The 23,967-nt window shown below is 47.9% G+C and overlaps 1 protein-coding gene across 1 annotated transcript in view; it reads right to left on the bottom strand.

Moving 5' to 3' along the window:
- Positions 1–23,967, bottom strand: part of LOC119448097 (FRAS1-related extracellular matrix protein 2-like) — a 219,057-nt gene that overhangs the window by 14,917 nt on the left and 180,173 nt on the right. The window contains 9 exon segments of the mRNA XM_049665130.1: positions 2,723–3,011; positions 4,394–4,448; positions 4,450–4,559; positions 7,233–7,428; positions 8,365–8,517; positions 15,745–15,875; positions 19,966–20,148; positions 21,339–21,352; positions 21,421–21,577. Coding sequence (XP_049521087.1) covers positions 2,723–3,011; positions 4,394–4,448; positions 4,450–4,559; positions 7,233–7,428; positions 8,365–8,517; positions 15,745–15,875; positions 19,966–20,148; positions 21,339–21,352; positions 21,421–21,577 — 1,288 coding nt within the window.

Below are 23,967 nucleotides of genomic sequence, written 5' to 3'. Positions count from 1 at the left end.
CTGAGTAGAGTTTTGGTGAGTCTGCATGAATTCCTAGTGAGCCGTAAGCAAAGAAATATATTTTGTGAGTGAGTCCGAGTGAGTTCCGTTTATTTGCCGGCCGATAAGCCAGTATAGGAGTCATTTTTACTGGCCTGTTGATTGTAGTCTAAAATTGGGTGATAGGCCGGTTATCTAGCGTTGACTACGAAGCTATCTATGTAATGTAGCTAACAACTGTCATATATTGCTTTATTAGTTGCCCAAATATGGTGCCTGCACGATGGCTGAGTTGTTGATGCCAGCCACAGGCGTTTCCTGCGTCGTACTGGCAGAGTTATATTGAAGATAAGGTCTTTGCATAGACCACACAGATTTGGCACACGTGGGATCGGGGTGTCTGTCTGGCCTTTTGGTCAAAAAAAACGGACCTATCGCGCCTCTAAAGCGTCGTAACGAGTCGCAAAAGCTATCAAAACGTTGGTCTCGACGAGACGAGAAGCGATATTTAGCCGTACTGCAGGCAATGTTAACTGTACGGGCGTAATAACCGCCAATATGGTGGGAAATTAACAACATTGCACAGTTGTCTGCACTATCTCCGGAATCGGTCCACCTGTTGTCATGGTGAACAAAAAGAAAAAAAGAAAGGAAAGAAAGAAAGAAAGAAAGGAAAGAAAGAGAGAAAGAAAGAAAGAAAGAAAGAAAGAAAGAAAGAAAGAAAGAAAGAAAGAAAGAAAGAAAGAAAGAAAGAAAGGCGTGTCAACTAAAGCCGACGCAAACGAAAACAACGTCGACTTACATGCGCAAAAAAAAAAAAAGAATGAAAATTTAACATGAATAAAATAAATAGAAGGTCCATAAAAGTTGTAAATTCTGACAACGGAATGAAGAAAATACTGCAAATAATGCAAAAATATCATGCAATTATGCAACATTGCATCATATTTATTGCTCAAATTTCAGTAGACATAAATACATATGCTAAGTACGTCGATCATGTCTTCTTTCGTGTCGTCTTTGGTTGACATGCCTTCTTTTGTTGCTTTTGCTTTTTTTTAATCAACGGCCTCGAACAGATACCGTTTCATTAGTCCAAGTACAAATGTCAGGATGCGAGCCTCGAAGCGAGGGCACCTGACAAAATAACTCCGAAAGTTGAGAAAAAGAGCATCGCCACAATCCTCCGTCCTAGGGACTTAAGATCACCGGTAATTTCGACGTAAGAAAAAAAAAAAAAACTCATCACAGAAAAGTTTTTCCCCGTGTAGCTCCGAAATAATTACAATAACATTCAGCATATTATGCGCTGAGTACTCAGCATGGTTGATGTAAACAAAGGACTTTAATGCACAAATGTATGGCATACATTTATGATTAAGAGGCATTGAGGCCCTCAAACTTCCATGTGAAGACCTATTAAAGTTCAGGATGTTTACGAAATTCTCCTCTGCTTTTCGCATCATTCCGAGATCTTGTCTGTCAACAAGTGTTGTGGGTTGGTGGTGATGCCTGTTTAGCCACGGTGGTGTGTAGCTTGAGAAGCAGTGCGAAACATTACATTGCGCTTCTTTTCTCGTAACCGATTCAGCCTCGCCTATTCTATGAGGGCACTACTGGTGAAGTAGTAAGTAGTTTTATTCTGTGGAGACGCTCTACTCTCTCGCGTCCTCTGGTGTTGTCTTTAGTTCTCAGAAGAGGGTCGCCAATTAACATACATACATAGATGAAGTATAGAAAGGACGAGCGCCACTTGTCAATACTTGTATATGTGTGCTAATTTGCGCCTCACTTCTAATAGCTATCTCTTGCCTATTAGTTCAACAGAGTGCCTCCCGCATGACACGTGACGACGTACGGAGTAGGTTCGGTAGTTTCCTGCGGTGACGGGATACTGCGCGAGTGATGCGATGCGACCGCCACCTGATGGAGGTCGCAACACAAGCTTTTTCACTTGCGAAGGTCGATGTCTGCAGCATAGCACGCATATCCAGAAAAGCAAAATGCTGTGTGGATCAATGAAAGCGAGTGCAGCATCTGAACGAGTGGGGAGAGGACCGGGAGTACATGTAAATATTGTAATATTCTGTTCCTTCGCGCGAATGTCGCTTCATTCAACTGCTTTGTTCTCTTTTTCGATGCAGTAGCCTTGAATCCCACCAAACTGAGATCGGCTTTTGTTAAATAGGTTTCAGTTTTGACCAGTAAAAGCGACCTGCGGCTATGGCTCAATGGAGATGGCGTTGTGCTCGTGAGCACGAGGTCGCCGGTTCGATTTCCGTCCACGGCGGTCGCATTCTGATGGGATGCACGAACACTCGTGCACCTTGCTTTGAGTGCACCTTAAAAAAAAAAAACCACAGCTGATGAAACCAAATCCGAAGCCTTCACCTGTGGCGTCTCTCAGAGCCCACGCGTTTCCTCGGGACGTGAAACGGCATCAATCAACAATAACCAAGGAAAAAGGAGTGGAAGGTCCACACGCATATACCTGAAACTATACGTTTTCGGAGTATGTCGTGCACTAATCTACCGCTTGTAAAATTCTCAAGAGTAAATGGAATTACAAAAAAAAGAAAGAACGAGAGGCAACCCTGCCATTGCTCACTGAAGGACTATTTCTCCTCCGCTACACACACGCCGTACGCAGGTGGCACAGGCCAAGAGTGATCCTATTTCGCGTGTCACGAGGCCAGCTGGTGTACGATTAAAGTGTGCGACACAATGCGGAACCCCAGATCACCTGAGCGTCGACTCTCCGCGCATCTGACGGCTGTACTGGTAAGGCTCGGCTGCTTCGGCATCCAAGCGCCGGTCAAGCGTCGCATTGGTGACAAATCCCAGCGGAGTGAACGCCTCCGGCGCGTCCACCAGGTTCGAGCAGCGGTGCAGACCCACGCGCAGGCTGCTTGGGCTGAGAGCGAACTCCAGGTTGGACAGCGGCCGCGTTGAGATGGCGGGCAGCAGGCCGTCCCGGTGCGGAACCAGCACCGTGATCTGGATTCGATTCGGTGCCCGAGGGTCGGACGTGCCTGCACCACGTGTACGGGAGGAAACGTCGATGACGCGTTGTTATGCTCAGCAAACGCCTGCAATTCACCCGCTGCAGAAGCAACTTTTCCGTGCATATACCGTTAGATGGCAACCACCATAGGGTTGCTCTTAAGGGCATGAGCAACTTTGGAAACTGTTTCGGCATATTTCTGTATGGCTACAGCACTGAGCTGTTGTGTTGGAACACCATAGTTTGAATTACCAAGTATTTTTTTTCTTTTTATTGGACAGGCTCGAGACGAGTCGCGACAAGAACCTACCAAGCTACCGCAAGTACCCGGTATAAAGCAAAAAATGTTTCGCATTAAAAGTCAATGTGCAAAAAATGTGGATGGACTCGACGCACTCCCTAACAGAGGGCGCTATATTTTAGTTCTACGTAAGGTTCCTAGATAAATTAAGTTTAAAACTTGTTTTATCTAGGGACCTTAATTCTACGTGTGCTACGGTGGTGAAGCGCGCAGTAAGTTTTGGCGATTCTGACCAAGTGCGCAGGAGGCAGTTCGTCACTGCTTCCACCGCTGTGGTTCCTGGTGGTGCTCGAGGAAACGGTGATATTTGTAATAAACTATGAGGCCACATGACCATCACATCTAGATGCGCCCTAGGGGTGCTAGGGCTTGAGAAAAAAAAGAAAAAAAAAGAAAAGCAGGATACAGAAAAAAAAAGTTTTTTTCTTGCTTTTATTTCTTGTCATATTCTCTCTGTGCATAAAAAATTAAGAAAACAAATTATGCAGATACAACACACACGTCCGAATCTATGTGAGGCGAAACTTTCATGGATCGGATAATTCATTTCATGGAGCGGTTAATAAAGATAAATTCGACTCGTAGAAGTGCTTTTATTGACATACTATGCAACATGGAATCTTATGCAATTTTTATGCACTACACCGTTCACGAGCCACATATGCAGAAATTCTAAACAACAGTTCATGCGAATGCACATACTGATGGTCCAAAAGCGGGCCCTCAGTAGCAAGAAAAAATTTGATAGTGGCTGTTTTTTGTAACCGACAAAAGGTTTACTTCTAACACAGATTACTCTTGTGGAGGAACTTCTCGAGCTTGGCTTGTTTGTCGGTCTCACTCTGTCAAAGAATGGCTCCGTACGGAACTCTTCCCTGCAATTAACTCTCACTATAGCTGATAGCCTCCGTTGTACAATAGTCGTATACCTGGTTACACAAAGCTAGTTGAAGCGTTTAGCTCTCGCTAACGAACTGCGCGTAATGTCGAAGAAATTGACCGTGTCATCCGTCGATTCGCGAACGTGTAAGGTCGACGACAGATGCTGGACTCGTTTTCAAACCTTCGCGTCGTGAGTGCAAGCAGTCATGTGAGTCCTTCAAACTTGCCCGTGTATCTCAGCCTGGCGGTGAAAGGCTCGGCGCCTACGTAGTCGTCCTCGGGGCGGCCGACAGAGGCCGGCGTCGGCAGCCACGGTGACCGGCGCGCTGTAGACCTCGAGGCCCACGTCTCCATCGGTGTTGACGGCGCGCGTGGCGCACTGCACTCGGCTTCCTGTGCCGACAACAAAGCCAGAACCATCCAACAATGTTTATTCTGTTGACGTCCACTCGGCGGGGCTACTAACGTTATGCAACTGTTCTTTCGTTCTTTCACAGACAAGCTAGCCCTGCTCCACCCTGTTAATTAGCAAAAGACAGCATGACCTTCGGCTCTCCAATGTAATATCAACTGATATACACTGCGTAGTTTTTTTTCCTTCTCTTGTTTTTGCAAATACTCTAAAACACGTGTACATGCCTCTTTTCTTTTTGGGACATGAGCGCGGCTGCTCTTCAGCACAGTAGTACTAATTACTCGCTTCTGTTTGGAGCTTGTAAAATGTTAGATGTATTGGATGATGCGCATGGAAACCGAGTATCTTAAAGAGAGAGAGAGAGAGAGAGAGCACATAAAGTCCTGCAGTGGGTCAAAAGAGTGCATTTAGAAAAACAGAGTCGCGCTCGGAGATTAACATGTTACTACAGCATCTCCTGAAATGACGCTGAGTCGCAGCAGTACTTCTTGTTGGGCTAGTTGGTGAAACATAGCTGTTAGGAAAAATGTTGCAGTTTCACCCGAAAGGCAAAGCATCAATTACGATAGCAAATTAGTAGAGAGCTATACGGAGTAAGGGTAGTAGTTTTATGAGCTGTATAAACTTGGACATGCAGCAGCACCAGCAACGCGCAGAACTGTTGTCGACGCCATCAGCGTTTTGCCCGCGTTCGCAACGAACGCGCACGGCGTTGGTGACTGTTTCCGGTGCCTCTGGGGGCGGCTCGGAGGTTTTCGGCGAAATCAGAACGGGACACTCGTCGAGCAGCGTCGCAAGCCTTTACCACCTTCTCGCCTCGCAACGTTTTTATATAAGCATTTTATATAAAAAATGTCACAGTTTCGCCCTAAGGGCGAAGCAATGAATGCGATAGCAACACAGCAATGTCATACGAAGTAAGGTGAGCGGCTTTGGTAGCAACAACACGCAGAACTGTTGTCGACGCCATCGGCGTTTTGCCCGCGTTAGCTCAAAATGCGTGCGGCGTTGGTGACTGTTGCTGGAGCCTCTGATATAAATAGGCACTTGGTGCCGCAGCTAAACGTCGCCTCCCTTCCCTCCCCCTCCCCCACGGCCTCTCGCGTGTCCGAAGAAGGCGCGTTTGCTCTACATATATGGTGATTGTAAAGGAGAAAAGAGACGCCTACTTCTGCAGCCCTTAAGCGAGCACGGCGCAGAACGCGCGTTTGTTCTCCGCCGTGCGTTCACTCCCCGTGAAAGACGCGCCCCTCGCGCCCTTTCACTCGCACATACAGCGTTCGGCGCGCGGCGACGATTTCATCTCCAAATGACGTCATACGGAACCTCACGGCGACGGCGACGGCGACGGCGACGGCGACGGCGACGCCGACGGCAGAAATCTGCTTTTGAGTGTCCATATAATTGCTATCGCAATAATATGCATTTGGTGCCACAGCTAAACGTCACCTCCCCTCCCTCCATCCCTCCCTCCCTCCCGTCCCCCCACGGCCTTTAGCGCGACAGAAGAAGTCGCGTTTGCTCTCCGCGCCGTGCGTTCGCTCCTCGTGAAAGCGCGCGTCCCTCGCGCGCTTTCACTCGTACATACAGCATACGGCGCGCGGCTTCATCGCCGTTGGACTCCATACGGAACCTCACGGCGATGGCGATGGTGACACCGACGGCAGAAATCCGCTTGGAGTGTCCATACAATTGCTATCGCAATATAAGGTGCAAATCAGCGCGCGCCCGGTCTTCTTAGTCTGAGTTAATTTACGCTCCTTTTCACAGTTAAGAGACGCATCAGTTTACCCCTTAGTGTGGATAGATTAGGTCAAAGAGCTTTACGTGCCAAAACCGCGATCTGATTATGAGGCACGCCTTAGTGGGGGACTCCGCATTAATTTTGACAACCTGGGGTTCTTCGACTTGCCCCCAATGCGCGGTATAAGGGCCTTTTTGTATTTCGCCCTTATCGTAACGCGGCCGCCGCGACCGAGATTTGATACCGAGACCTCGCGGTTAGCAGAGCAATTCCATAGCCGCTAAACTACCACGGCGGGTCAGTTAGCGTGGAGCTAGCGAAAAATAGTGTCAATTTTTAGCGAAGTTGCAATGTGAAACAATTATGCTTCCACACATTGCGAAGTACGAGCACGTTGATTCGTGATCATTTCCGCTTGTCCCGTTGTCTTATACGACAGCGACAAGCAATCCGCCTGGCTTCAAGAGAAGGACGTTTGCAGCTTGCTTCTGAATATTGAAAGAGTGCTTACCAAGGGCTCTGCATTTGAGGCACGAAAAAAATTCCCCAGGCAGTGTTGCTGAGATGCGAATAAAGCGCTTGTGAAATTAATATGCAATATTTGCGATGATACAGAGGATACTGCGTTAATTTAGATATGCAAACTTTGTGTATTGCCTGTAAAGCTGTCTTCTTAGCAGCATTGGTGTTATAAAGGTGAAGCGATTAAGTCATCAAATGGAGGTAAAACTGTGCTGGCTACAAATATGGTATATTTAGTTAGCATTCTCTTCTTAAGAGTGGTACTTGGCGAAAATAAATGAAGGAAAAAAAAAACTGCCCACCGAGGTTACGACGCATATTCCCGGCTACTTTGTCGTGTGGCTAAAAAGTTTCCATTAGATGCCCATTTTTGACGAAAACTTACCCGCTGAAAAGTACACGCTGTCCAACGTGATCGCTTTAATGGGAGCGAAAAACGCCTTGGACTTGATGTCCCGCAGACCAAACGAATCGTCCGGCGCGGCCACTTTCCAGTGGAACTCTGTAAAGCTGTCGTTGATGCCTTCCTTGGCGCAGATTGGTCCAGTGCGCAAGTAATCCGGATGTTTCGGGTTGCAAGACTGTTGAAATGGAGAATCGACATGTTTTAGCGACACTTGCCACTTCGCACTCCCAATGCTTGTCACTGAAACGACAATAATACGCCTGGCCAAACCCCCTAAGACATAAATGCCGCGCTACCGCGCTCGTGTCACGTGATCACTAGCCTACAGATATTACTCAGCGGTTACATTACGAACAACGAATGATTATTTCAACGGCGAGTTGCGAAGTTTTTATGCAAGAAACAAAGCATATTATAGCACACCAATTGCGTTCTATCAGCCATTGCAGTGCATTGCAGCGCAGTATCTGCAAGCTTTCAACCCCTACATCTCTTGAATAAAGCAACGAAGTTGGCTGACCACATTCTTATTGAGTTTGGTTGTCTACAATAAGAACAGGAAAGTTTTCTACGTAGGAATAATCAAATACTTCGATGGAGGTTTGAATGGTCATTGTCTGCTTAAAGTTTTATTGGTTGCGTTTTGTGTTTTAGGCGTGCTGTTAGGGTTCAAGGTTGCCTTTAGAAAACGTCAAACGGAAGTATGTGAGCATTTACAGCAACATAAAGTTGAGCATTTATAAAGGATCCATGCACAGGCAACTGTTAACTATAACATAAGGCAAACGTGCTAAATTATTGCTCGAAACGTGGTTCTGGCGCAGCAAAACTAAGTGGAAAGACGAATGGACAGAAAGAGCGCCAACTTGAAACTGACTCTCTGTTCTTTTTTTTCTTTCCACTTAGTTTGCTGCACCAGAACCACATTTAAAGCATGAACAAACCAGCTCAACGTCGCATGATTCTACGGAATTAAATTGTTGCTGTTTTTTCTATCGAGTCCACACATTCTGACACTGCTACATGCACCCTCGTGTGTTTCATTAGCGCTGCCTTTGGATGCCGCCGGCCGTGCGCAAACGCATTTCTCGGAAAATGCGACTACTCGCACCGATATGCAGCAGAGCGGGTATCCGTGGATAGGCTGTGGCGACGCTTCGTCAGCGTCATCGTAGTCTCGAAGAGACACCACGACTGGTTCAGAGGGAAACGTGACCGCTGGAAGGAACCGCACGTCCTCGATGTACACGATCATCTTTGAGTCCTGCGGAGGAAACAAGAGTGAATCGGTGACTAGACGGTATTCATCGATCTAGACATTATGCATGCCCCAGTTTTGGAATCGCCAAGTGAACCAAGCGCCAAGGCTTTTCGTTCCCGGGTTTGTCCCGAACTGCTGCTTCGCTACCGACAGCGCAGAGCGGACGCTGTTATCATACTCGAGCGTGCGCGTGTTTCGTGACATTTGTTTACGTCGCCTTACACCAAAGACAGGACACCAACAACGTCACACCACCACCTCTGTCTTCTGTCCCCACCACTCTCACAAGAGTAGCCCCGGACAGTGAGGGAGCGGAAGATCAATGGGTGTCTTTTCTCTCTCTCTCTCTCTCCATTTTAAACCCTCATGACTTCATATTTTTTGTTCTATGCGATGTGCCTTCTCATTTTTAATCGTTTTCATCTTCTTGTAAAGAGGGCCTAGCGAAAAATAATACGACTACTAAGCCAGGACTGGATAGGGAGGTAAAGAACGAGAAGGGCTCCGATATCAACTTCGTGTCTGTCACGAGCGAAAGCAGACGACGCTTGGTGCGCACGTGTCTTGCGCCTTGGCGCCGAGCTCGCGCTCGCGAGAGGGGCTCGAGCAATAAAGAAGAAGGGTCAGGCAGTCCCTTCCTGGTCTCCACTGTGTCTGGATGCGTCTTATGCCGCCCCGGAACCCATAGAAACCGACGACCACAACGGCACGTCACATTTGGCGCCCAACGGCTCGGGGTGAGCTATGAAGACGTTTATTCCCTTTTGATGTGGGGTCGTCGCTCGCTGCGCGTTCCTTTGGTCGAACCACTGCCTTCAGGACAGCGTCGGCTCCGTAAACCTAACATGGCGACCGCCCAGTGTTCCATCGATGTGTTCGAACAGTTGGATGACGCCGCCCGGGTGGAAGCCTACAGGACAGCCGTGTCCGAAGCAGGTGCCCTAAAAACCGAAGTGGATCAGCTCCGGCGGGAATTGGAAGGACTGAAAATAATGTTTTCGAATGGACACGACTCCGTCAAAGAAGTCGACGCACCAAAGCCACCTCTTGACACGCAGTTGCAGGCAAGTCACGACTTCTTTTGCAACTTACTCGCTCCAATTGTGGAACGCATCGAGCGCTTGGAGTCGAAAACGCGTGAGGACTCGGACGCCGAATCCTGCCAAAGTACGGAGACGAGCGCTGCGTCGATAAATCTTCAACGCGGCTCGGGAAACCAACGCGGCAAAGCTAAAGACGAAGCTACTTTATGCATCTCTAACAGCTCGGGTGAAGACGCTCGCGACCGAGTTTCAAGTTTCGCAGCTAGCTCCTTACCGCATCTTGGGAAAGATGTCACCGCTTGGTTTCATCAAGTTGATTTTTGGTTCAGAACCTTCAGCGTTCATGAAGAGGTCGCGATACCCTTCATTATCTCTAGGCTCCCAGCTAAGGATTTCACATGGATGCGCCACCACGCAAAGATGGTCAATATCGCTACTTGGGCTGATGTGAAGGCAGCGTTCCGTCGCCGTTACAACATTGACTGTGATGTAACCTCTAAGCAGCGAATGTTCGGAGCTACACAACGAGCTGGAGAGTCGTGTACAGACTTTGCTTACCGCAAGTTGGACCTCATGGAACAATGCAATTATCCGGTATTGCAAAAGGAGAAGTGTCAGGTCATCATGGCTACGCTTTCAGACAAGGCCAAGAAACACTTCTTTGACAAGAATTTTGAGAAACTAAATGACATGATAGACTCTTTTCTGCGCTTTGACCAGATCAGCAATACCGAGGAAAACGTTAAAGTTCTGGTTGCGGTTGAACCTCCCACATCGCAGACCACGGAACGCCCCGTTTTGGTAAAGCGTTCGTCTCGGAAGTCTATGCGGAATCGTCAGCGCAAGGAGAGCATGGAGTCTAGCGGTTCCTCAGAAAATCAGCTACCCCAGAAAAACCTACCTCAAAGGGAACATGAAGTGAAGCCGCCTCCGAGGAATCAGACTTATTATTCACCACGTGTTTTTAACAGATCTCAAGGGAACACCTCCAGGATTCGTAAACTATGCTTGAACTGCTCTAGAAGCGGACATTTTGTCACACAGTGTCGTCTGCCACTAACTGCAGAATTTTTGAAGTGGCAGGAGGAATTTGAGTCCACCAGCCCAAAAGAGCAGGGAAACGATCAACTGGTGACGCCAATGCCCGCGAGCAGTCATCAGTGATTGAGCAGGTGTCTTGTTCTACAGAAGCGGTTATTTTTTCCGTTCCTGTCATCATCAACGGACAAACGTTTAAAGGCATCTTGGACTCAGGTGCTGTGAAAAGTCTGATTACAGCACCACTGGTTGAGAGACTCAAGCTAATTATTGAGCCTTCGTCCCTGCGTTTGGTAGGAGCAAGCGGCCATCACTTAGAAAACTTGGGTCAAGTCAAAGCTGTTGTAACAGTCGACGGCCAAACATTGCAGCATGAATTTGTCGTGGTTAAGCGGCTACCTCATGACGGAGTGCTTCTAGGCGACGACTTCCTACGGGCCTCAAGAGCCATCATCGACTGGGGTTCACAAAGCTTTGCTTTGTCTGTTCCTCAGATGTTACAAAAGATCCACCTCATTAGGGAACAAACACTACCTGCTTTATCACGGAAGTTAGTTCCAGTGGACTGGCATCGCATGTCTAGAGATAAAGATTGTGTGATGGTCATCACAGGGACAAAGCTCTTGTACGACCGCTATTCGGTCATTGTGGAGCCCATGGTTGCAGATGCATCCGAAAAGATAGTCAAGGTTTTGCTTACGAACTGTTCACCCCAAGCCATCGTGCTTCCATCTCAGATGACAGTTGGAGTCGTAGAAGAAGCAGGGGGAATAGAGGACATTGAACTCTCTGTGGAAGACTGTCAACAGATTCTCCAAGTTTCATGCCTGCCTTCTCCTGAGGATCTTGATGAACCACCAGCCTGTGCAGTTGTTGACCCGCAGCATTGCTCAATCCAAATTGGTGACGTAAACTTTAACGTTGGCACAACGTTATCCTCAAGTGAGCTGCAGGTCGTGAAGGAGTTGTTGGCGCAGCATGCTGCTTGCTTCGCACAATCAAGTACGGATGTAGGCTCATGCAAAGTTGAGCAACATTGTATTCCAACTGGGGATGCAAAGCCTATCTCCCAACGACCTCGCAGATTGTCTCCTGCGCAACGTGACCTCGTCAAGAGTCTGATCAAGGACCTCATCGATGCCAACATAGTCCGGCCTTCTCGAAGTCCTTGGGCTTCACCGCTGGTCCTAGTAGCGAAGAAAGACGGGACAACACGCATGTGCGTCGATTATCGACGGCTCAACGCAGTGACTGAAGATACTGTTTACCCTTTTCCAAGGATTGAAGATGCCCTGCAGGCGCTCACCGGAAGCAAGTACTTTTCTGTCATGGACTTGGTGTCTGGTTTTTATCAGATAGCCATGCATCCAGATGACATACAGAAGACGGCTTTCGTTACACCTTGGGGTCTCTACGAATTCCTACGGATGCCGTTTGGTCTTAAAGGTGCTCCTTTGACGTGTCAACGAGCCGTCGATACAATCATTGACGGAATTAGGTATGACAACGCTCTCGTCTACATGGATGATTGCGTAGTCTTCAGTCAGACATTTGAAGACCATGTTTCGCACCTCAGGGACATCTTTTCAAGGTTCCAGAAAGCAGCTTTGAAGTTCAAACCACAGAAGTGTTACTTCTTCTGCACTGCTATTAATTACCTTGGGCATGTTGTCACAAAAGATGGTGTAAGTCCTGACCCATCGAAACTGGCAGCTGTTCAGATGTTCCGGCCTCCTCGAACCGTACAGGAACTCCAGTCATTCATGGGGCTTACGTCATACTTCCGGAAGTTTATCCCTAATTACAGCGTTACCGCTGCACCTCTACGATCCCTCCTAAAGAAGAATTCTGCTTTTTCCTGGGAAGAGGATCAGCAAGTGGCCTTTGAGACATTAAAGTGCGCTTTGTGTCAGCCGCCTGTCCTCAAACTATTCTCGGAGAGAACGGAATTTAGGGTGCAAGTACACACAGACGCATCTCGTCTCGGCTTAGGAGGTCTGTTGCTGCAAGAAGATGAAGAGCGACGATATCGCCCAGTGTTATACCTGAGCAGGGCACTTAAAGGCGCAGAGGTCAATTATTCTTCGACGGAACTGGAAGCCCTCGCTGTGAAATGGGCATTAGAACAGTTGCGACCATACTTGATAGGCCGCAAATTTCAAGTTGTCAGTGACCACCACGCCCTTTGCTGGATTTTGCGCTACAAGGAAGGTAACCAACGTCTCCTCCGTTGGTCGCTGATTTTGCAGGAGTTCGACTTTGACGTCACCTACAAATCAGGAATCTTGCACAGCGCACCAGATTGTCTCTCAAGGACACCTCCCATTGTTCCAGAGAAAGGCCAAATCCTTGCTGTATCCTATCCACCACTGCGATACTGTGGCAACATGGGTGAAGAGCAGCGTCAGGACGCATTCTGCGCTAAAGTCCTGGATCTGCTTAATGGTGCATTGGGCACAAAGAAGCAACAGAAACGGGCCCAAAAGAAATTTTTGATGCACAATGAGGTACTGTACAGGAGAGATCAAGGTCCGGTCAGCAGTCGATTTCTCCTCTGCCTTCCTTCTCAGCGACAGGCTGAGGCACTTCGAGAAATGCATGAAGGAAGGTACGGTGGCCACATGGGCATCAGAAGAACATTCGAAGCGCTGAGGTCCAAGTACTACTGGCCAAAGCTCTATACGGATGTCAAACGGTATGTGAGTCACTGCGACCTTTGTCAGAGGATGAAGATGTCGACATCGCTGCCTTATGGATTACTACAACCGATAGAAGTGCACAGCCCTTTTCATACAGTTGGGATGGACATCGTAGGACCATTCAAGAACTCTCGAGGATATAAATATATCATCGTAGCCATTGACTACCTCACCAAGTTTGTTGAGGCAAAACCCTTGAGGAATATAGAAGCCACGACAGTTCAAAAGTTCATTGAGCGCAGAATTGTCTTGAAGCATGGATGCCCAGCCACGATTATTACAGACCGCGGTACTCAAATGATGGCACGATCTACTGAAGCTTACCTCAAACATCGTGGCATCACACATGCTGCCACTACCGCATATCATCCTGCAGCAAATGGCTTGTGCGAAAGGGCTAACAAGACTATCAAGCAGATGATTGCCATGACTACCGCCGGGGGAGAGAAGTGGGCTGATGTACTCCCATATGTTGTATTTTGCTACAACACCGGGTACCAGGACACGGTTCGCCAAACTCCATTCTTCTTAGTTTATGGTAGGGATCCAGTGCTTCCACTAGACGTTGTTTACAGCCGCCTAGAACTTGAAGAACTGAAAGAAGATTCCAGTTATGGCGCGGTAGTGAGCGAAAGACTGAAAAAAGCTAGAGAACTTGCGGCCGCGTACATCAGACTGGCACAAGAAAAACAGAAGGACTACTTCAACAAGCACCACAAGGACGTTGTGTTCGAAAGAGGACAACTAGTGCTTCTTAAGGCTCCACCCTCCGGTGTGAAATCGACCACATGGTACAACGGCCCTCACAAGGTAGTGAACAGACTGTCTCCCGTGAACTACGAGATCGAACTTGCCGATAACATGGGAACGGACATTGTGCATGTGGAGAAATTGAAGCCCTACCTGAGCCCAATTGCAGAGATGGAACAACCTCGTGCAACGGACTAAGCCGTACATGTGTCTGACGCCGTATGGATGCAGTGAAGTGTGTGGTGTAGTATAGTTGGAGTGATTACATTTATTTATGTGTGTAAAAATGGGACGACAAAGCTTGCCCTTGTAAATAGTTACTGTTGTATGATTGCTCTTTAAGTTTGCTTATGTTTTAGATAATTCCTGTTGTACCATTGCGAATGTTATGTGTTGTGTTTTTAGTGTTGTAAACAGTCGGGACGACTTGTTTCAAAACCCGGCCATGTCACGAGCGAAAGCAGACGACGCTTGGTGCGCACGTGTCTTGCGCCTTGGCGCCGAGCTCGCGCTCGCGAGAGGGGCTCGAGCAATAAAGAAGAAGGGTCAGGCAGTCCCTTCCTGGTCTCCACTGTGTCTGGATGCGTCTTATGCCGCCCCGGAACCCATAGAAACCGACGACCACAACGGCACGTCACAGTGTCCATCTCAGTTCGCGCCCGGCCTTTACGCTAGTATGTACCGAACTTGCCCAGCAATGTACTTTGCTGAGACCTTCACATCCCTGCGAGAGGCGTTTGACTTCGTGTCGTGCCAACTCTTTCACAAAGTCCTGTGCGTTATTACTTCCTTTGTGTCCAGCTGTCTCTTCCAGCCTTTCTTGTCCAAGTCCAGTAACCTCTTTTCCAAAGCCCTCAGAAATTTTCTTATCCAAGCGCGCATGCAAGCAGATGCCCTCGCTCTGGATGTCACTTATACAATGTGGTTAAGCCGATAACACTACTGTCTGTTGACATACCTTCTTCGTTATGATTTATTTTTCTTACTCGTGGAAATATGGAGATGAAAAATTCGCAAATGAGGGTGTTTTCGTTGACTTCTGAATACACTCACTTCTTACACTTCATTTATAATTGCCATTTCTTTTTCTTTTTTATATTCTCGTTAGGCAGAAAAATGCGAGTAGAAAGTAGGAGGAGTGCCTTCGAGTTCTACCAGCGTTAAAACCTGGAGCGGTTGGTTTCTCGCCGGGTCAGCCACTCTGTTGTACAAATAAATAATTGTACCCGTTTCTCTATTGGGGCACTTTTCCTTTTTCGGCAGGTGGCGCCCACTATTCGCGCCACTAGCGTCTCGTCTTTGATTATTTGCATACGGTTCACCATTGACTTGTTTCGCATCATCTAGGCAACTGAAGCCATGCTAAATGAGAATGAGCCGTGTCAGTTAAAAACATCAAATGTCAACGCCAACAGAGGCTGATAAGACTTCGTGTGGCTGGCGTTCGTGTAAATTTATAAGAACGGCCCGTGCATAACTTTTAGTGGCCATAGCACTTACTAAATTTTTGTCAGAACCGTCAACTTTTTTTTCCTTCTTCTTCTTTTTTTTTTGTGCAAGCACAAGAACAAAAAAAACGCGCTCTTAACAAATTGCGTCCCGTTATAGGTTGTATCCAGACAGGCCGAGACTGTCGTAGCCCCTCCCTTGAACACAATTTCCGGCTACGCCACTGATTAGGTACGACGATGCTACGTTACCTTCACGTCGGCTATGCGGTTGGCGTCTTCCTTGAGGTGGAGTGTAAAAGCCTCTTTATGTTCCTTGGCTTCGTCGTAGAGGATCTGAACCGTGAAAACGGTCTCGTTCAGGAGAGGGCGGAATGTGAGTTCTGCGAGACAAAGAAAACGGAGAGAGAGAATAAAAAAGGGAACACAGTTTGAACATAGCGGAGTCGAAGGTGGGCGTTTGCGCACACTAAGAATATCGCTCGCGCAACGTGGTGCTGCTATTTGAAAGGACAAAGCGCAGCACCACACACACGAGCGCCCCGTCGGTCGCGTCGCCGAGGTGAGAGGAGACTCAAGTCCGAAAGCGAGCACGTTTAAACGCAACGCACGAACCGCCGCGCAAGAGAATACCTGGCGTGTTCTAGCCCCAGCGTCTGGACTGCGCGCCGTCACCCGGCGAGAGTATTCGCTCGTCGACTCGTGGTGCAGGCGCTTCTTCCGTCATTGGGCCGATCCATCACGCGAACTGTGAGGTGTGGGGGCACCACTTTTCCACGAACTGCGGCAACTCGTTCTCAGCGCAGCAGTGTCGTCGCGTCGGGTACTTTCGGCAGAAACGGAAACAGAACGCGCTCGATCGAGGCCGACGCCTTTAAGGAGACGTGCTGCGTGCTGGCTGCTTGAGAAAAATGATGGCGCCGGTGGCGCCGTTTCGGGCGGACCCCGCCATTGTGCGAGCTGGCCTCGGCATAAATGAACTGTCTCGCGCTCCCATTGTGATAATTTATTTTGTCGAGGTGTTTTTGCTTTCTGTTTCTCCCAGTCAGGGGCGCTTTTGCGTTCGCAGACTTGGGAGAAGAAACGAAAGCGGCTCCTTCACTCAGTCATGACAAAGAATAGCTGAGCTCTAGACAGAGGAGGTCTGGAGCACGAGCAGCATTTACTAGCCCCGCCGCTACGTTCGCTCTTTTGAGAGCCCAGACGCTTCGCTTTGTATCATTAATGACTGGCTCGCGCGACGAAATAGTGACATTCATGGTTTGTACTAGTTCATACTCTAGTACTTCTATTGACCTAAGTGTCGTCGTGCGTGTGCACGTCCGCAAGTACCATGAACATGCCAGGCGCAAATGTAAAGCCAGAATAAAAGTTTTTTCATTTTCTTTTCTTTTCACAGACTGCAAACTTCCGTAGTGAAATATATAAGAGCGGCTTCTCTCTGCCAATGCCGAACGGGATCCAAGTGCATTTGCCCACTTTGACATTGCCGTTTTACAACGGGTTCTCGCTGCCTAAATTTAAGAACACGTGAGTGTTGCACTGCTGAAGACGCACGAAGAGGGCCTGCCGCACCATCCCCTCTTGCATGTGCTTCCGAGCTCGTGCGCTTACAACATCATCGCATTTTATGGCAACACGGACATGCCTTCAGTTCAGTGTTTAAAATGCGACGTGTCCTGCCGGAAAAACGGACACTGTAGAATTACTTGTTGCAAGTAATCGTTGACAGAAAAAAGAAAATTATTACGCGGAGGGTTGTATGCTGTAAGAACGAACTGTGCGTTCATACCTTGCATTAACTGCCGGTAGCTTATGACTACGCCTATATTTATAGGTGCTTAGTAAAAATTAGGTACCAACATTTAAACTATTCTAATAATGACGGACGCTATAAACTGAGGAAGGTGGTGTGCCCATCGAGGAACTTATTAGGCGAGTATTTATGACAAGCCAGCGTTTACGTAGATTTCTTTTTATACGTTGTACGCTTGTTGTACGAAGGAAATGCAATCAAAGAACGCGTATAAGCGTCGGAATTCACCCTACTAGGTGAAAGAAAGAAAGATGCGTGCATAAGATGGTTGATTAGCCGGCTTTGTTATAAAAGCTTCAGGATGAAAGGTCGTAGCCAACACGGCCTGGAAAGAACACTACTACGCGCTATGCGGACGATTTCTCTTGCAACTTACGGAAGCGGCGTGTCTGTCCTATTGCTTTCCGTCTATCAGCCGCTGAGCTTGTAATTCAATTGGCGGCCAAATACGACAGTGACAACAAAAAGGGGCAGTGATCTTACCTCTCTGGTGTGGTTGTGCTCTGGCTATACTTTCGCCGCACATGACGAACGAGCCCCGTTTACCCCGAGACGTCGCTCGTTCCGGCTCTCGCGACGCGCAGCAAGCGCCACTACGTGAGCGAAGGGAAGACCAGTAAAAATTAACTGAGTACGACAGGGTGAAGTTTGCCGAAAATGGTTGCTTTGAAAAGAATATGAAGCTGCGTTCACCGCTTCGTAGTATATTATATGGAATTGTTTCATCGCTTTACCAGCGTTCCCTGTGTTCCTGATGCCAGTGTGATGTTTCGTCAGGTTTTTTTGGATGGAACAGGCGCGCTTAGCAGAAGACTTGAGGAGCCTACCAGTCTCTAAAAAACAACAACGCATCTAGCACACCTGACGAGCTCGCCCGCACGCGTGGCCGTTCGCATTGACTGGTAAAAGAGTCGCACCGTACCGTAGCCGAAGAAGAAATGCCCAACGTAATAGACTTCGGCTAGAATACTTACCACCTCAAACGACCTCCGACAATTTCGACAGAAGAGATGTCTGCTATCTCCCACACATCTCCAGAAAGTACCTTAAATGTCACGATAGGTCCCCGCTTAGTTTAGCATAATTAGGCACGAATTCGAGTTAAAATTTTAACTTTAACAATGATTTCCTTCATGTCCCCTGTTTTTGACTTGAACAGTAACCCTAACTTCGAGTCTCGAAATGATGGAACTCGACCTGATGATGTCTCAGCATAACTTTGACTACGCAAATTGCTTTAATTTGCATTGTGTTTGTTGATAACATATTTATGGTCAGTTCTTTTCTACAACCAACAGCCCTCTTGAAACGTTCAACTGAGCCGTATACGCCGAGCTGGCAGGACACTGTCAATGTATATGAAGACGTCTGCACCAGAAATTTCTACTCAAGACCAGCGAATAACATTGGCGGCAGCAGATGGCAAAACGATACAGCGTTTTATCGCGTTATTTACACCATTTAAAAGCCAAAATAACATCAATAAGTCAAGCAAGAGGAGGCACATGATGCTGGACAAAAGTACACGGGAGCAGCTGGAATAAAATTAGCAGTTCTCGAAGACGAAAAGTTAAATTGCAAGTATGTTGGAGGCACTCATGCATGTACGGAAAGTAAGCCGAAACGTATAAAAAACGCGTGTAATTACGTCAAAGGCCACCGGAGGTTGGAAGACTGAGGTGTTCGCTATCACCGGTCTCACTCAGTCGCACGTTGGTGCTGAGTAAACCAGAGAATAATCTTTTTTTTTTCTTTTCTTTTTTTTTAATGTCGTATGCGTCGTGGTGCCTACACGTGCAGCGGAAAGCGATAAGAAAGGTTCAGAAAACGAATGAAATCCTGCGCTATATTTCTATAATTTTGTTATTTCTTTGATTTTTGAGTGCACAGTAATGACATCTTCGTAGCCAGCCAGTAACCCGTCGTGGTAGTTCTGAATTGCTCTGCTGAGCACGAGGTCGCGGGTTCGGTCCCGGCGGTTGCATTGCAATGGAGGTGGACTATCCAGTACGGCATGCCTCACAATCGGATCGTGTTTTTGACACGTAAGGCATCAGGATTCATTATTTTTTTGAGGTCAGCCAGCGCTCGTCGATGAGGACAGGCCGCCCCTCAAGTGATGGTATCGCGAATGCCGAAAGGCGCAGAGGTTTTTCACCGTGCGCTCTAACGTAAGGTACCGGGGTTATTCACTAGCCACATGAGTATACTGAGTATACAGGGTGTTTCAGCGAACACTTTCAAAAATTTTTAAAGGCTGCCTGTGGCAGATAGCACAATTCTAGTTCATGAGCTGGTCTACTCGCAAAGGCGGCCGTTACTTGCAAAACAAAATTAAATGCATAATCGACTAATTAACAAGAATTCACTAAATAAGTTTTCAACTAATTGCAACATGGCCGGGCCCATATTGTAATTTGGGTTCGGTTCTTCTCTCTCTATTTTTCAAGAAAGAACATCAATGGATGGCCGTCATCTCCAATCGTCATGCTAGTTGGGATGCGAATGCGTCAACAAAATATTACGCTGTTCTGCTACTGAGGAAGGGGCAAAAAGAGGTGTTGTAGGATACCGCTATGTGCCTCCGACCTTTGCACTTCCACCCCAGTTTTACGCTTAATGCCCACCATTGCACTGAGGGCCGGCAGCGTACGCACCCTGCGACAGAGGCTGGTAGTCCTTGCCCGCCGTGGCCGATCCGTCGCGGCTGTAGACACGCACCACCGACGTGGCGCTGCAGTCGCCCTGCCGTACCACGGATATGGCCAGGCTCACAGAGTCGTCCGGGTTTCGGGGTTCCTTCACAGTCGTCCGCGTCTGCCGGAACCGGATCACGGGCTCTGGTGGGAAGTGTGTTGGTTAAAGTACGAACTGAGCGCGTTGCATGAATATGCTGTTTCAGATACGAAGGTATTTATCGGCGCCTCTCTCACGCAACAAATGTCTCGCTCAGCTGTGATTTCAGCCTGTAATTCCACAGGATGGATTTTAAGCTCTGCGCTTAGATCCACACACTACACACACACACACACACACACACACACACACACACACACACACACACACACACACACACACACACACACACACACACACACACACACACACACACACACACACACACACACACACACACACACACACACACACACACACACACACACACACACACACACACACACACACACACACACACACACACACACACACACACACACACACACACACACACACACACACACCACACACACACACACGCACCACCACCACACACACACACACACACACACACACACACACACACACACACACACACACACACACACACTCCACCACTACACTCACACACTCACTCATCACTCACTCACTCACTCACTCACTCACTCACTCACTCACTCACTCACTCACTCACTCACTCACTCTTTTCCGAAATCGCCGCGCCGGTATAATTACATGCGCCTCCTCGGTCACAAACCCACTTTCAGCACCGATAATATGCTCAGCAGTAAATAAATCAAATTAAATTATGCGTTTTACTAGCCAGAACCACGATCTGATTAGCACACCACAAATGGAGGCTCTGGATCAATTTTCAGCACCCGGCGTTCTTCAACATGCACCCAATGCAGAATACAGGAGCGTTCTCGCATTTCTCCCCAATCTGGATGCGGCCGCCGCGTCCGGCACTGAAGCTCAAAATAAGTTTACCTAGTCTACCATCCGATCGACTCAGGCAATGTTCCGACTCAGAATTCCGAACTTTGGTCCGTGTGAATGTAGGACCTATTTTACGAGTCCTTCAGCGCGGATTGCGAATTGTAGCGTCACTAGCAGACCGTACATTATTTTAGAGGACACGAAATTCACTGCTGAAGCCGAATGTCAAGCGTCATTGACTCACGCACATGCTTTAGTGAAGAGTGCAGAGTGTTCTAATTAGTTCGTCATCAGGAGGATAGCTGTGAGCACAGCCTCTTCATAAGTTTTCCAAGACAAATGATTACGTATGCCACGTTTTTTACTGCCCAACGCAGGTGTTTAGCCCTGCTGTTTGCACAGTGGGGTCACGCACAAAAATCCCAGAATGTGGCGAATGAACTCACGGTCAGGACTCGTCTCGGATGCGGATCTTGGCGACGCTCGGCTCCCCCAGCATCGCCATGCCGGCGGTGCTGCTGCGCTCAGACCCGAGCACCAGGCGCAGCTCTTCAAAGCCCTCCTTGGCGCTGTCGTCCCTGATCTGGAGCACGCACTTCTTCTGACGCTCCCCTGACACGAGAAACGGCGCAGGCAGTGAGCCGTAACGATTATTTGCGCAGCACATTCCGTTTGGCGAAATCGAAATAAATGCAGCGAGAAATGCAAATGGACATTCGCTCTGCTACTCCACACCAGGGGGAGAGTAGGATGAAAAGTGGAAAGAAAGGAATAAGAAAGCATGAACACGGCAGTAAAGAACGTCGGAGCTTCAGAATGTGTTTTCATACGCAATTTCGTTTCAGTAACGAGTTGACTGCTTTGGGAACCGAACAAATAATAGCTGTTACTGGTTCGGCACGAAACGGTTCAAGCATATCTAGTGCGCAAACGGGAAAGCTCATGCATAAGCGATTCTTGGAAATAATTACTGTTCAGTCAGCGCACCCACGAGTATTTTGTTGCGACTCACGAGTTGCGTTATGCGCGATAATGTGGATACAGGATGGGTTTGTGCTGGCCAGCTCGGCCACCTCGGCCGCGACACTTGCGGATATGCACTCTGCCGTGCCCGTTGTTTTCTACCGGCTGAAACGCTTTTTCAGGGCATAGCAAGATCCCCGATTCTGTTGAAGCTCCCACTTCGGCCGTTAGGCCAGATATTACTATGTACACGGTAAACGCACGCAGGAGTACACATAGTCAGTACACACAGGAGCGCGAAAAAGGCGGTGTCCTCGAGAAGATAAAATGGGAAAGCCAATTGGTTCAGCAGCACGGCTTCTTGTAAGAATATGACTGTGGTCGCTAATGAATGCCGCCACCTACTCAGTGCGTGGTAACAACGGCTGGAAACGGCACAGGAAACGTGCTTTTGTTCCATGCCATGGCTCACCGCACGTTTGGCGCCTCCAAGCGCTCTAGAGCATGCAACGCTCTTTGATTTCTGCAAATCATTGTTGGAGCACAATACGCGAGATTTGGATTTTGTTTTGCCTGCGCTTTGTCAGCCCAAGACTGCTTCGGCACGTAAAACCCTAGAAAGAAGCGCAAGACTGCGCACGTGCAGTTGAGTAAGAAATATGGTCGCGGTGTCTAGCAGAAACTCCTCTTATTCATCGCTCAGAAGCTTCACTGTCTTTACCTGTTACTATTAAAACAAAAATGAGAAAACTGAACGAAATGACACGAGTTAGCTTCTTTATTTTTTACAGACTAGAAGTTTGGAGTTGAAATCTCTGTGATACAATGTCAGTGCGTGCTTTGTGACATCTTGCTCACCCCAGTCCAGTAATAATTACTCGAAGCAAAAGAAAGATAAACTAGGCTGCTGTCAAGGCGTGGAAGCTAAGCCCACCCCACGAAGACAGAGGCATTCTCACTAATTCTGTATTTGATACCTAAGTACATAAAAATGTCCCAGTATCTGCGCAATCCTTTCCTAAACGTGGGCACGTTGTTGAGAAAAACGTCGTAAAGACTGCTTTTCGATAGGTAATTTTCAATAACGCTATCGCTGGAATCGCGGTGATGGTGGTAACGCGATAAATTTATCTGAGCGGTGCGCATCCTGCTTCGAATTAGTGTACAAAAAAAAAAAAAAAAAAAAGGAACCGCGCGGCCGCTGTTCGCGTTGTCGGCATCGCAACGCCCGCATCTACGCTGCATCCTCAAGGCCAATGCAAAGCCCGCCCACACACATGCTAGCTTTAGAGAGATATAGAAGCTTTAATGATACGCTGGAGATACTATAGCTCTAGGTACGCGTCCCTGCAGTGTCAGGCTCAAATACTCTTATTCCATTCAATTAAAAAGATGTAATTCGAACATTCCTATAAATTTGTACTACTTTCCCTGTACTCAGTATGCATGACAAAGGAAACGCGGGAAAGAGGGCGTCGAGGCACGGCACCACGTACCGCACACTCTGGTGACGACACTGCCAAAGATGACCGTCTTCTTGTACAAGTATGGCTGTAAAACATTAAACTTAATTGATATTCAATAAAAACATTCATTTTTTATCTACCATGTGCCAGAAATCGCATTTCTTCTACCTCCTGACAAAGCCTGCGCATGTGCCATGCGGAAAAGTCATTACCACTCTGCAGCATTTCGCCATGGGACAGGATAAAGTTTACTGGGCTGAGCCGGTTCGCAAACCATTATAAATCTTTATTTCTCCGAACAGGAACCGGGACGAAATCGGAGCTCTCTGAACCCGAACCTGAACCATTCATAAAAGGCTCTTACGCATAGCAGTGTTCGTAAGAGCAAATTCCAGCCAATCCTGGTGCTGGGCATATCATTAGCAAAGACAGCCGGCCAATGGCAGAAGAGCGCTTACAAACGAAAAGCTTTGTGAAATCGGCCCCAGTAATTATTCCGGTTCCACACCCTGGTTCAAACCCAGCCATCTCCACACCCGCCAAATGAAGCATTGTATCATTCCTGTATGTTTA

The sequence above is a fragment of the Dermacentor silvarum genome, chromosome 4, assembly GCF_013339745.2.
Source record: "Dermacentor silvarum isolate Dsil-2018 chromosome 4, BIME_Dsil_1.4, whole genome shotgun sequence".
Taxonomy (NCBI): Eukaryota; Metazoa; Arthropoda; class Arachnida; order Ixodida; family Ixodidae; genus Dermacentor; species Dermacentor silvarum.
The sequence above is the reverse complement of the archived record's forward strand: the minus strand, read 5'-3'. Positions and strand labels throughout refer to the sequence as shown.